General features: G+C 42.2%; 1 protein-coding gene across 1 annotated transcript; it reads right to left on the bottom strand.

Moving 5' to 3' along the window:
* Nucleotides 1-8,572: 8,572 nt before the first annotated feature.
* On the bottom strand, nucleotides 8,573-13,898 carry LGALSL (galectin like). Its single transcript, XM_090280270.1, has 5 exons — nucleotides 13,391-13,898; nucleotides 12,518-12,589; nucleotides 12,280-12,368; nucleotides 11,461-11,638; nucleotides 8,573-9,555 (listed from the first exon to the last, which is right to left on the bottom strand). The coding sequence occupies exons 1-5, from the start codon at nucleotides 13,424-13,426 to the stop codon at nucleotides 9,412-9,414; spliced, it is 519 nt and encodes a 172-aa protein (XP_090136396.1). The 5' UTR covers nucleotides 13,427-13,898; the 3' UTR covers nucleotides 8,573-9,411.
* Between the last annotated feature and the right edge of the window lie 921 nt (nucleotides 13,899-14,819).

Below are 14,819 nucleotides of genomic sequence, written 5' to 3'. Positions count from 1 at the left end.
TTGTATTAGGAGAAACCTGTGGTTTATAATTGGAACTGCTATAATAATGCAGAGTAACAAGATTCCTAAGCACAATTTATAAACATTCTATATATTGCCTGATATACTGCCAATATAGGCTAGAATTGAAGTAAAATGAACTTCAATGAAATTAGTTAAAGAGCATATTCCAACGGATTAAACACAGTCTCAGGCTTCGCACTTCTAATACTGTTTCTTTATGACATTGTGGAGAATTATTATAGAAATTGGTATCATGATTATTTAACTCTGGCCTTACCAGCTATGAGAAATGTTTTATTCTGCCCTGGCTGGTGTAGCTCAGTTGAGTGCCAGCTTGCAAACCAAAGGGTCACTGGTTCGATTCCCAGTCTGGGCACAGGCCTGGGTTGCAGGCCAGGTCCCTCTTTGGGGGTGTGCAGAAGGCAACCACACATTGATGTTTCCCCCTCTTCCTTCCTCCCTTCCCCCCTCTCTAATATAAATAAATAAAATCTTTTTTATAAAAAAGAAAGAAATGTTTTATTCCTGTACCACCTGTTGTCACCCTTGGCTCTCCAAAATGTCTTAAGTGTCATTATTTCCATTTCCCACCAGAGGTGAATTAAGGCTGGAGGTTTAAAGTATCCACCTGAGCACACACTACAAATCCTGGAGGCCAGGTATCCCATTCCCATTTCTTGTCCTCACAAAAGACAAAAGCCTCTCTCTTCCTCCTTTTGCCAAACCAACTGTTTAGGTAACCTTTGATTATTTGCAACTGTCTTTTTAGAATTAATGACAGATTAGCTACTGAAAGGGAGGTGCTGAAGTTATTAGCGAACGTTTGTTATTGTTCTCACTTGTGAAAGCTTGGAAGGTCCCTAAAACCCCACATCATTCCCATAGCCTGTGGCCAGCTTGCAGCTTCTCAGAGCCTATTATTCAGGCGCTGTCTGCATTGTCCTACCAAACCACGACGCATCCTTCCTTGCCTTCTGTGTTTGCTCACCTAGTCACCATCTTTCCTCAGGAGGTGGAAGGGTGTATCAAAGCAAGAGGAAGCATCACTGGCTATTTCTTCCCCTTCTCTCTAGGGTGAGTATTATTTCAACACGTTATGTATACATCCATTTTAATTAATTATGAAGTATACATCTTGGCCCTGGCCAGACAGCTCAGTTGGTTAGAGTATCGTCCTGATACACCAAGGTTGCAGGTTTGATCTCTGATCAGGGCACATACAAGAATCAACGAATGAATGCATAAATGAGTGGAATAACAAACCAATGTTTTTCTCCCTCTCTCTCTCTCTCCCTCTTCTCTCTCTATAAAAGCAATAAATAAAAAAATTTAAAAAGCATATATCTTAGAAGGCGATTCTTTACTTTTTGAAGATTTTTTAAAGGGAAAAATCATTGTAAAGTTAACATGGTGATTAGGAAGCAAGGCAAACATGCAGCATCCTATATAAACTCAGCTGGCTTTTCTTGTGAAAGGAAGACTTTAAATTCATTTCCAAAATGCTATGAACAGCTAATTTGGGCCATTACCACTTGCCTTCTGTTTTCTTTACAAATTATAAGCCACTTTGTGTATTTGCCTCAAAGGACAATTGGGCTCCACTCTGGAGATTCTCCCTCGTGGTGAATAACTAATTGAAATGTTACCCAAGAGGAAAGGAGGCTTGCCCCAGAATGTCAATCTTTCTTCAGAGCATCCACTGTTTAAAATAGGTGTCAGGGTGCTATTGAGGTCCTAAACCAACTGAGACAAGGAGGATTTTTACACAACTTGGTTGAAAAGCATTTTCTCTGACTATAATGTTTTATATTTGAGGCAGGGGCAGAAGAGGAGGTTAAATCAGGGATAATGACTGTGAGAAATGCTCACAATAAAAACCGGGACACAGGACTTGAGCAGCAAAGCAAGGCATTTATTCACGAATCTGCAGAGTCGGGAGCACCACCAGCTAGGAGAATGTAGACAAAGAAAACTGGTTTTATAGTAATGCAATTAGCTCCCCAAACCTAATGTGATTAGCTCCCCCTCCCCTCTCCTTCTCCCCCATTTCTCCATTACTGGTTAATCCAGATTCACAATCCAATGTGATTAACTACTTAACTAAAGGTGTGATTAAGTAAGTGTAATCTAGTTATAGGTCTATCTCCAACTTACTTGTAAAGTTATCTACCTACATCTTCCTCTTTGATCCCAAAGATATGTGTGAGGAGCTGTGAATGTCATTAATGTCATTTCCTCGCCCCTTTTCTATGATTTATCTGTTAATTATCTCCTACTGGTTTGAGAGTCACCAGGTTACTTCTTTACCCCTAACATGACACACATTTTTAACATTGTAATGACAGTTGCATGATTTTTTTTTTTTTTTTTTTTTGGCAGAGCAGGCTGCCCAGTGTTTAAAGTTTTCTTGTAAAGCTATCCACAGAACAGAATCTCACAACCCTGCCCAATTAAACAGTTTGATTTAGTAAATATTCATGAAATTCCCGAAGGCAGAGCTGCTTTGAGATCCAGGAAAACCCACATCATCCAGGATGTTTCAAAAATATAAATTCCTGAAATCTACTTTAGACCTACTGAAACAGAATCTTCCAGGGGTGATGCTACAGATAGATCTGTTATCAGACCTGATTAGACTATGGGGAAGAGGAGGGGCCAAGTGAGGAGGGGTCACAGGAAATGCTGGAGGCAGCATGGGTGAAAGAAGCCTTACTGCTAGCAGGGCACATGATGACAGATTTCCTTAGCCCCAGGCAGAGATGCACTGGGAGGGGGCCCTGCACAGAGTCTGTGTGAAGCTGGTGAGGGTGATTGATGAAGGAAAAAGCCCTCCTACTCCCTTCTGAACATAGCAGCAGTGGAAAGTGCTGACTGCCAGTCTAACCTGGGAAAAGGATGGGACTGGCTGGGGAGCTGAACCCTTCCAGAGTGGATGGAATTTTGGGCCAGATTTAAATGAAGCGAAGAGAGAAACATGTGCCTCTTTCTTCCCCTTACACACCCTGTCGGGGGTGGGGTGCTTGTGGCACAGACCTGTGGGTGCGTGCAGACTCTAGGAAGGAGCCTTAAGCAGGAACAAGCTAAGGTGCCGGGATGAGCATGCAGCAGCTGTCTGAGGTTTCCCAAAGTAATGGTATTTCTTTTTAACGGAAGAAGAAACTCTGGGCTCAGACTTGGATTGGCCTGGCAGAGAGTGGTGAGGTTATTTTTCTCTGGGTGTTCTGGAGAGGAGGGACTCTGAGGCAGAAGCCTGCCATTCTTCCAAAATTGTGTAGCTTTTGAATGATTGACCTCTATTTTTTTTTCACCAAAACTCTTATCTCCAGAATTTGTCTATGGGTGGCAGGCAGCAGAGCCCCATTTCTGTAATGTTAACGGTAAGGCTGGACTTCCGCTCTGCAAGGAAAATTTCTGGGTGATTCTTGAGTGCACTAAAGTTTAAACCACCAGAGACCCGTCTCTGTTTTACTCATTGATGTATCCAGGTGCTTAGAACAGCAACTGACACAGCAAGTACCTGTTGAATGAATGAAGGTCCGAAGTGTCTGAGGCATTTGGAGCCTCCAATTATGGAAATCTTCTGTACCATTTAATCTGAAGTGATGTCATAAAACAAGTATAATATGAAGGGGACACTAAAGTTTTGGCACCCCAAAACACACCTTTTGGGATATTGACTAAATTGTTTATTAAGAAACAAGACTCAGAATCTTTGACCCTTCCCATTATCTGCTTAAAGGAAGGGAACATCACTTAGTCTCATCACATAAACTAAATGTGGCAAAGAAAGAAATTTAGCAAAGTCAGTTTGTTGGATTTGCCTCTGTGTCCCATTGTTATTGGATGGCCCAGCAGGAATTTGTTTACATGTTTGCTCTTTCTGCATCTGCCTGTAAATTACCTGCTTTCTATTTGAAATCCCAGACCCCTGCCTCCTTCTCCTTTGTCCAAAATGGCTTATAATAATCAGCTGTTCAATGCATCTTCCAGTCTCGCTCTATGGCACCCCTGAATGTAATAAATTATAGACATTTTTTCCTATTAATGTTTTATGTTAATTTGATTATTGGCCTAGCAAGAACTTAGAAGGTGGTAGAAAAAATTATTTTCCTCACAAATGTCATATCCCCCTAGGGACCTTCCCAGCTAGTCTGAGGGGTAGGGGAAGCTCTCCTATCTCTCCCAAACAGCCTCAGCAAATTGTCCCCTCCTTAACTGGCCTCTATCTACCTATACTTAACTGCAAAAGCTGTGAGACCTGCTTTACATTTTTGCATACTTAAATTTTAAAAATAATAAAGGAATGAATAAAACTAAGGTATAAGTAGGACCCTAGATCCAGCATGTGAGTAAATATCTCTTTGCTTACCACCCATAACTGAAGCTAGGCAAACTTTCATAAGCCATAGTTTTACTTGTAGGTAGAACAGCCAAGGGATCAAGTTTCCTTCCTAATTATTAAAACCACAGGAAAGAGAAGGCAAGCAAAATACAGTCTTGCTTCTTAATATACTGTACCAAGCCTGTATTTTATAATTTATTAAGAACCCACTGTATCCTTAACAGGTAAGAGGTTAAAAAAACAACAACAAAAAACTGGTAGATCTACACAATGGAATACTACTCGGTAATAACAAGGAAAAATTATTGATACACACAACATGAATCTCAAATGCCTTATGCTAATGGAAAAAGGCAACCTCAAAAGATTATATACTGTAGGATCTTCTTATTATATGACATCCAGAAAAAGGCAAAACTAAAGGAAAGGGTAATGAATTAGTGGTTGCTTAATTAGAGTTAGAAGTGAGGGACAAGTTTAACTACAAAGGTGTAGCACAATGAGTTTTTTGGGGTGATGGAACAATTTTCTATTCTGATTGAAGTGGTAGTTACAAAAATCTATGCATGTGTTAAAGCAATTAATAGAACTGTACCCTTCCCCCAAATAATGAATTTACTATATGGAAATTGTGTTTTAAAAGAATCCACAATAGGCTAAAGATAGTTTATTCAATAAATGGTGTTGGAAAAACTGGACAGATACGTGCAGAAAAATGAAATTAGACCACCTTTCTACATCACACACAAGAATAAATTCAAAATGGATTAAAGACTTAAAGTGTTAGAGCTGAATCCATAAAAATCCTAGAAGAAAACAGGAAGTAAAATTTCAGATGTTGCTTAAAGCAATATTTATCTGATATGTCCTCAGGCAAGGGAAACAAACAAACAAAAAAACATATGGGACTACATCAAACTAAAAAGTTTTGCACGCAAAGGAAATCATCAACACCACCACCAACAAAAGACAACCCACTGAATGGGAGAACATATTCACTGATACATCTGATAAGGGGTTAATACTCAAAATTTATGAAGGACTTATAAAACTCAACACCAAAAAAGAAAAAAAACAGCCCAGTTAAAACGAGCAAAGGACCTGAATAGACACTTCTCAAAGAGGACATACAGATGACTAATAGACATATGAAAAGATGCTCAGTATCACTAATCAGAGAGATGCAAATTAAAACCATAATGAGGTATCACCTCACACCTGTCCGAATGGCTATCATCAATAAATCAAGGATGTGGAGAAAGGGGAACTGTTTTGCACTGTTGGTGGGAATGCAGATTGGTGCAGCCACCATGGAAAGTAGTATGGAGTTACCTCAAAAAATTAAAAATGGATCTCCTTTTGACCCAGAGATCCCTCTTTTGGGAATGTATCTGAAGAAACCCAAAACACTAATTTGAAAGAACATAAGCACCCCTTTGTTCATTGCAGTGTTATTTACAATTGCCAAGATATGGAAGTAGCCCTAGTGTCCATCAGTAGGTGAGTGGATAAAACAATGTGACATTTACAAAATAGAATACTACTCAGCCATAAAAAGGAAGAAAATTTTATCCTTTGTGATAGTATGGATGGATCTGGAGAGCATTATGCTAAGTGAAATAGGCCAAAGACAAATACCATATGATTTCACTCATATGTGGAATCTAATGAACAAACTGAATTAACAAGCAAAACAGAGACAGGCTCATAGAGAGCAGGATGAGAGCTATGGGATAAGGGTGTTAGAGGTGGAGGGAGCAAGAGAAAGGGAAAAAGGACTCATGGACATGAACAACAGTGTGGTGATTGTGGGCGTGGGTGGGTATAAGGGGGATAACTGTTAATGGGAAAAAAAAATTTTTTTTTAAAGTAAAAGAATCCATTGCATACACAACATAAACTCATTAGGTCTCTGATGGCCCTGAGACAGTTTCCTTTCCTTTGATCAGTTAATCATGTGGGACACAAGGGAACACATGGTCTTGGAGTATAAGTGTGAAAGTGAGGAAACACTGCTATACACAGTTTATGTTAAGTATGTCATACCTGGTACCAAATTTAGCATGTGATCAACTGGAAACTGATTTGTAAAAAATTTCTTTATTATAGTGCAAATAACTTTCAGCAGTGACATAATAATGTAAGAACACATTTAGCACATTTTATACCACACAGTAAATAAGAAAGTGTTTCTTTGAAAATATCTCATCGGAGGAACATTATTTCTACGTTAATGCCAGAAAATGCTGAGGCTGTTTCTCTCAAGGCAACAGGGCTCCCTCCCTCTTTTTGGATATTTTCTTTTTAATACAAATGAAAGGATCTGTCATATTAACAAACCACCAAAATTTCTGAGTGATCTGTTAGAGGGTTTTGAACTGAGAGTGGCAAGGTTTGAAATGGGGTTTCAAATTAAAACAACAACAACAAAAAAAAAAAACTTTAAGATAATTCTGGGATAGCCCAGAAGTAGAAGTCACTTTTATTAACTTTTAAGTAGATATAAACATTCACTCCAATTTTGATGCAGAAATGGACAGATTGTCTAAAGCCTGCCTTTTATTCCCCCAGAGCCTGACTGTTAATTGGTTTTGGTCACATTGCAAAACAACTGCTCTGGTCAGAAATAACTCCTTACATACCCAAATGCTTTCCTGTGAAGCTTTAAATTGCACTTTCCATCCTGAATTCCCACCTTGGACCTCACATGCTGATAAGAGGGTGTGAACATTGTTTTCCAGTTTACAGCTAATGATTAGTACAGCTGGATTAGGCCCCTGGTAATTTACCTATATTTGAATCAAACTATCACATCATTTAAATTAATTTCAATAGGCTTAACCAAGAGGTCCCCATTGACCTCATAGAGAAATGAAGGGTTAATAGCCTGTCTTCACACTAAACTGCCTAAGGGCTTGGCTGCTAACCAGTTAGCTGATAGGTTCACGGTACAGTGTCAATTCCCATCAGTTACACCCCCAACTCCTCTAGTTTCTGTTGAATTATGCAGTGGGTGGGAATGGATGGTCACTCAAGGGAAACCTCCTGTGGGGGTCTTCCATCATAAGTAGAATCAAAACCCCAACAGATAGATATCAGGGTGCCAAGTTTCTCTACAAACACTCCTCAAAATCTAGTGGCTTTGTGAGCCATGAGAAGTTAATCACAGGCTGGAAAATACCTGAAGCCACAGAACAGCCCTCTTGGGCTGATTAAGTCAGCTGGTCCATAAAGCTTTTCAAGGCTCAGCCAGTCTTGTTGGGTAAAGTATCTTCTTATATAACACAATGGAACTGTGCTAAACAGTTTCCAAGGTTAGAAGAATCCAACTATATCACCCATAAAAAACTTCGAAATTTTAGTTTTCTTTTTCTTAGACTTTGGTACTGAAACACTGTCTACATTCTCGACACATGAAACAACATGGCCATTTCAGTGCCTCTGCATGTTGTGTAAAAAAAACTCAAAAGCAAAGCAGGGCAAGGACATGTCATAACAAGATGCGGTATGCTGTACAAACAAAACCTAAATTATATATAAATACACCCCTACTTTAGCACCCCTTTCTCCCCATCCCCCCACTACCTGACCAAAGCAATGTCAAGGGTCCTTCTCTCCAGGGTCAATGCGATTTGAGAAGTTCAGCACCCAGGACTCCAACCATCCCTTGCCTCTCAACGACATTTACAGTAGTGCAGGTTCCTCCTAGAGAGGGACTGGTGTCTGATCAGTTCCATAGGTACAAGAAAACTCCTACGGCTTAATTGGGAGTATTCGCACTATTGGCTGGACTCAAAGACCTGGAGTTCTGGGAGTTAACCTTTCAGATAAACTAATTGGATCATTTCCTAATCTGAAGTCCGTCTTAACCTAGTATCTCAGCAGGGCCAACAAAATAGGAAGCATTTTCTACTCTGAAGCTGCAAATGCATTGCTTAGGGATACCAGTGAGGGTCACATAATAAAAGTGATACAATGAGCTAATAGCTTAAGTTGATATAAATTATTTGCAAGTAAGTTATTTGGGGCCATTTGTCTTTTGCTTTACACTGCATTCCAGTATTTTCATATTATACCCTTAAGAGTTTATATAATAGTCATTTAAAAATTGTCTATGCAATCACCTCTTATATGTTGTCAATTAGTTTAATAAAAACTTAAGAAGACATTATGTAATCTAGGGAAAAGTAGCTAGAGTCTTTTTAAAAAGTCAATACTGTGCTAATTCACAGTAAGCAGAAAAAGCAATGTAAATATAACTTTACATTAGTTGTCAATAACTTGAAAAGCAGTTTTACCGAAATGATGGAAAGTCTTCCCAAAAGCACTTATAGCAATTTATATCAAGAGATCCTAAATTTAGGGGTCTGGAGGATATGAGTCAATTCTTTAAGGTTTCATGATAGTAATATGTACTTTTCCCCCTTGGACCTAAGATATTTCTACATTCAAAAGCTTGTAGCTTGTTGTTCTTGAGATATTAATCATTCTCTAATACATATGTTGAGTATAAATAAATACGAGAAAGCTTTAAAAATCTGAATTAACATTATGCTATGCAAAAAAACAAAAAACAAAAAACAACCAAACAAACCTTGAACAACCTACATTCTATGTAAATACCCTGACTAAAATGTTGGTTGTGCTACACAATTCCACTTCAGTGCAGAAATGAATTGATTTCGATGTACCGTCTTTGTTGTTATTTTGTCTTTAGCACTTTTGTTTCTAAACACCACCTTGCTTTGAAAAGATAAATAACTTGCTACCAAATCACAAATCATCACAAATCCATTTCAGTTTAGTCTGAATAAAATCCAGCATAAATGTATTACTTTGTTCTGGGAATAATGGCTCGGTGTCTTTGCTCCGACAGCTTCCTAAGGGCAAACCTTGGCTGAAGTTGTCGTTTTGGGTTTAAACTGCAAAGAAGAGACAGTGAAGCTTGCCTTTTGTTTTTGTTTCCTTTTTAAGTTTCCAGATATTGCCAAGACACTTCTTCCGGACCAATAGTCAGATAGTTGTGGCACCTGATCCTATGTGAAGTAGAGGTGGTTTAAACAACATCAGCCAAGCTTAGTGATCTGGAGGTCCCCGTTTATCTTTATGGTGTCAATTGCAGACAACGTGTGAATGCGGTGGTAAAAATCAAAAAGTTGATGTCCATCCACAAACACTCTGAAACGTGGGTGCTCACAGAGAATTTCCACCTGGAAGAAATAAAATAATAACCTCAGTTCACAATTTCAATGAACCCTGCTGGGGAAAAACAAACAATACTTCATTTTAGAGAAGAAAGGCAACATCTTCAGTGGTTCTCACACGGTGGAGTGCACTGGAATCATACAGAAGCTTTTTTAGAACACAGAACACCCCCAAACTTTTCAATTTAGTAGGTCTAGGGTAAGATCTAAAAACCTACATTTCCACCAAATCCCAAGGGGATGATGCTCTTGCTGGAAGGAAGTACACACTTTGTGTCAACCATTGCTCTACACTATTCAATATCTTAAACATTTAAAAATTGTTTATGCTTTAATATTTCTCCCTTCTCTTCATACTCTGGGAAGTGAAGGTGGCAGAGTTTTATTTATATAGCACTTAATGCCTCCACTGTCATCCCCCTGAACAATTTATCCCACCTTCAGAGGAGCCCCTCACAAGGCAGAACTGGTACCTATTAGTGGCATATAATAATAGTCTAGACACTCAAACCCGGTAAACACTAAAGCAGAGAGGTTACACAGTAATTACCATTGGACCAACGATGTATAATTAACAAGGCTTTGTTAAGCCAAACAGAAATTCCGATTCCATATGGTAAAAGCTTTTTCTTCCTCTTTTCATTAGTAATTCACCAAAGAGTTTAATCACTGGTTCTGTGCTGTGCATTTATTAAAAGCATTGGTATTCACCATGCAAGGAGAGATTCCAGATATGATATTAGTCGCATTTAACTCATATTGTTCCTAAAATTATATCACGAAGAAGGGCTGACTTCATTTCAATTTTGTTGTTGGGGAGCATTATATTCCTCTTTGCAGTCAGAAGTTCTGTCTACTCAGACTCATGAGTTATGCATTAAGATTCATAATTAAGAAACAGTCACAGTCAAGAGGAGTCAAAGGGGCCATTACCATCCTAAAGAAAGGGGAGGGCAGGGATAATGAGGAGGACTGCCTTCTCCAGACTATGATTAGAAGGGCAACAATCTCAATTCTATTATTGATGTGAAAAATCATGGATTCTTATTTTCCTCTGAGACTATAAGATGGGAAGAAAAATAATTACTCCTTCATAAGGCCCTTATAAATTTCTAGATGAATAGCAACAGATAGGTAGCTCTGCTTTATTAGAAGTACAACACAGAGCTTTTAACTGAGTTGTTATTATGATTTTTGTTAACAAGGAGTAATGTGGACAACTTCATCACCTGGTCTGACATTTCAGTAAATCCTTCCTTAACAAATTACTGACTTGTATCTCTTACTTGGTGTTGTCCTTCGTAGAGGAAGGTGCTAATGCAGCTTAATTGGATGGGAAGTTGGAGCTGTGCTTCCTGCCCAGTAGCAAGTAGAAGCAAACCTATACTCATCCAGGCCCGAAGGAAGAAGTGTGTCAGTCACATAGTCTGCAACAATGAAACAGACTGAGGCTACTTAACCCAGAGTGGGTGGCAAACATAGCCAGGCCCCGAGAAAATGAAACGATAATCACTATATCTTTAAAAAGTCGTAACTCATAAGGTTTAGTGCTACTTAAAGGTTGAGAAAAAAATGAGGAAAACGAGTATTAACCAATCAGCTATTTTAAGACAGGTATCTATTATATGCCTAGTACTATGGTGAGCACTACATAGAAAAGTATACTAAACAATCAGGACATGTAAATATGGATTTATTTACTAAATGTACTGGCTAAATAGAGCAAGAGCTACTATGGTGAACATTAATTTATATCATCAAACAGAGCTCTTTTGATATTTTTTTTACCATTGAGTGACAAATTTCCTGGACATGCAAAAATTCTGGCTGCTTAAAGTGTTCTTGGCACATGTTAGAGGAGGAAAACATCATCACCCTGCCAGTTGGAGCCGAAGCACTTGAGGTACTCACCCTGAACGGCTGGTCTGGGATGAATGGAAAGTAAGGGATTGCTGACTGTTCTTCACCCCTTTCGCCATTTATATAAGAATTTCTGAGTAGCTGCCGGTCTGTGAACACAGCCTTGAGTTCAATTGCCACATCAGCTGGAGGATCTTCTGAGTCACCACAGGTCAAGCTGATGGCAAAGCTGGTAAGAAAGTCATCTCATTTATTCAGGGTTGGATATAACAACACTTAACCATTTAACAATGACCCAAGCTCCCATATTTTCTCCTTCTTCTCAGGGTTTGCCTGCTTTTAATTGGACACTATTCTTTACATAGGAGGTTAGACTAGGTAGGGAGAAGTAGGATTACAATCAAACCAGTTATAGTATTTTGTTACATAAAGGAGGCTCTGGTGGCATTGAAAATGACTAACATTCGGGATTTCAAATACCCCATACTACTCACACATCTGTATCTTAATTCATTTCAGAATTCTCAAAAATACCCCCAAAATTGACCAGGGGAAATAATATCTTGTAAATTTGGTTCTCATTTATACTGATAAGCTCTCACTCCAAGCACCATGTTTAAAAACCATTTTAACAAATCCTTTGGCCTCCCTAAGGGTCAAAGAGAAAATGATGTGGGCCTATATTTATAATCTCTGATATAAATAGCTGTCTGGAGAAATGATGGCTGGGATTCACACACATTCTTTTCATGGGAACATGGTACTTTCTTGGCACTTTCAACTAGCAACACTGGCCACAGGGAGAGGCAGAGGAGGAGCAGTAAATAGGAGTGGGTAGGACCTTTTAACTGCCTGATTATTCTGCCTTACCTCTCAGGATTGAGGTGAACGATGCCCATCACTAACACCTTCTTGCCTGGTCTCATGCCCCCTTTAATATGCCCACAAAATGGAACTACCTGCAAAGGATAAGAGGGGAAACAGAAGTTTACACTCTGCAAGGGAAGAGCCAAGCCCTCATATCCTGAGGTCTTGACCGATTAGAAAATGCAATTAGAAAGACACAGGGTACAGGCACAGGCACAGAGCACAGAACAAAATCATTTACCAGTCGTGGGAAGTACACGTCGGCTTGAACTGGAGAGCCCAAGGAGTTGTTTAAATGTCCACCATCTAGTTTCTAAAAATAGAAGCACACATACTGTCTTTCCAAAGGCTCTTGTTTTGGGGGGTTGGGGGTACGGGATAAGGGAGGCAGCCCGGAAGAACCCACACAAAACTGGCGGAATCCAGCAACCCTTACAGAATACAGGCAGCATCTATAGATGCTGCCGCCTCACAGTCCATTGGATAACTGCTTAAACCCCTGGAACTAAAGTAGTCCTTTCCAACTGGCTAAGCCCCTGAAAGATCTCCAAGACCCTTCAGATCTAGATCAAAATCAAGGTCGAGGCACACCGGGAAGTCAGAGCCCAGCGCCAACCGAGGGCAGGCCTCTCTACAACCGCAAACACATCCGCACCCGCTGTCTCACAGGCCTGTTCTCCGGGACATGGCTGGAGTGGAGCGGCCGCGCTCAACTTCTCCCGGGAACCGCAGGCGCGGACCCATTTCCAAGGGGGAATCCCTAGTCGGGGGCGGACGTGGGGCGCGCGTCCCGACACACTCACGCACGCGCACCCACACACGTGCAACGTGCACAAATCTGGCCGGGGCTGCACAGCACGAAGGAGGCTGTTAGTTACCCCCATCCCGCCCCCAAACACTCCCGCCGCCAGCAGCCCCAAGTCCGGGGCACCCCTTCCGCTCCCACGCCGGCCGCGCACAAGGGCTCTTGCTAACAGGTACCGGGGCGCCTTCCCACGCGGGGAGCGCCGGGCTGGGCCTCAGTTTCTCTCCGCCACAGCTCGGCTGGAGCAGGCGGCGCGGCGTGGGGGGACCTCGGGAAGGAGGCGCCTCGCGTGCGCCCGGCCATACTCACCACTACGGCATCACTGTCAGCCACCGATCCCGCCATCTTCTTGCAGAGCGCGGCGGGTGCACGGTTGGAGGCCGGGTGTCTGGGGACTAGGGACTCGGCGAGCGGGCAGAGATCCCGGGGCTGTCCTGCGCCGGGCAGGGGCGCGGGTCCGAGAGTCGCTCGGGCGCGCACATACACACGGGCACGCGCTCACGCGCGCGCGCCTGGGGCCCCACGCCGACCTGGCAGGCAGGCCCGAGAAGTGGGGGAGGGGAGTTGGAGGCGGTGCCGGCCAGGAGGTCAGAGGTGGCTGCTGCTGCTCGGACAGCGGACACGACAAGTCGGAGCTTCCTTCTGCTGTCGCCGCCCAAAGAAGAAAGGTGGCAAGGGCTGCACCGCGCCGGCCCTGGGCGACATTTAAAGGCCTCAGGGGCCCTGCTAGGGAACCGGGAACAGGGCGGGGACCCGGCTGGGCTGCCGAGGCTTGCTCAGCTTGCCCTGCCCCTTGGCCATTGGAAGGTGGCAGGAGGCTGGGGCGGGAGGGACGCGCCTGTCCGGGTAGGGGCGCGCCTGTCCGGGTAGGGGCGCGCGAGAGCTTGGGCCTAGTCAGCCCTCCAGGGTGTGAAGGTGGGTGGCGTTGGGGATGGGGAAGTGAGGGAGCTTGCCAGGTGACAGGTGCTTGTGACATCCCCGCCCCTCCCTTCCAACCAACCCCTTTCTTTCTCCGGCTGTGTCCTGGGGCAGGTGGGACAGTGGAGGCTGAGATCTAGTGAAGACGGGGGTGGGGGTGTTCTTCAGAGCTCGAGATTGAAAAAAAAAAAAAAAAAACTGGGAGGAAAGAGCCTTTAGGCATTCTAGAATAGAAAAGTCATTATCTCTAGGTCTCTAGGCTTACATAAGTAAATATTTGGTCCAACGGCCAGAGGCAGAGGGGATACATGGTGGGCACTTTTTTTTAATCCCAGGAGGTGAGTTACAGAACCGGCCTCCCTCTCCTGTGGGAGGATGGGCAAACCTGGGATTCCTGAAGGCTCCTTCAGGCCGGGGGTCTGGCTAAGTCTTACCAAAGTGAACAGGCCACAGCAACTATCCTCAGAGAGCCTCCAGTGGGCCCTATTTTTTATAAGATACTTGCCCAGTGTAGGATAATATATTTGTCACTGAAAATCTTTGTGGAGTAATTTCCAGGGGGTGCATCCCTCCTTATTCCAAGGCACAAATTTCTTTATGGTGTTTCCACATTAGGATGATTATGTAACTTCTCAGATAAAGCTGTATCAACATACCTAATGGTGACATCTTGGCTTAAACATTCCATTGTGTGAATCATCAGGGTGTCTTACACTAATAAGCAGAGAGCATGTGTGTGACCTACTGCAATCCCAGAGGGGCCGGTACAGGCTTCCTGCCAGCCACTGTTGCTGGCTGTGTGGCCTGGAACATCACTGCG

This window comes from Furipterus horrens, unplaced genomic scaffold, assembly GCF_987537825.1.
Source record: "Furipterus horrens unplaced genomic scaffold, mFurHor1.1.pri manual_scaffold_6, whole genome shotgun sequence".
NCBI lineage: Eukaryota > Metazoa > Chordata > Mammalia > Chiroptera > Furipteridae > Furipterus > Furipterus horrens.
The sequence above is the reverse complement of the archived record's forward strand: the minus strand, read 5'-3'. Positions and strand labels throughout refer to the sequence as shown.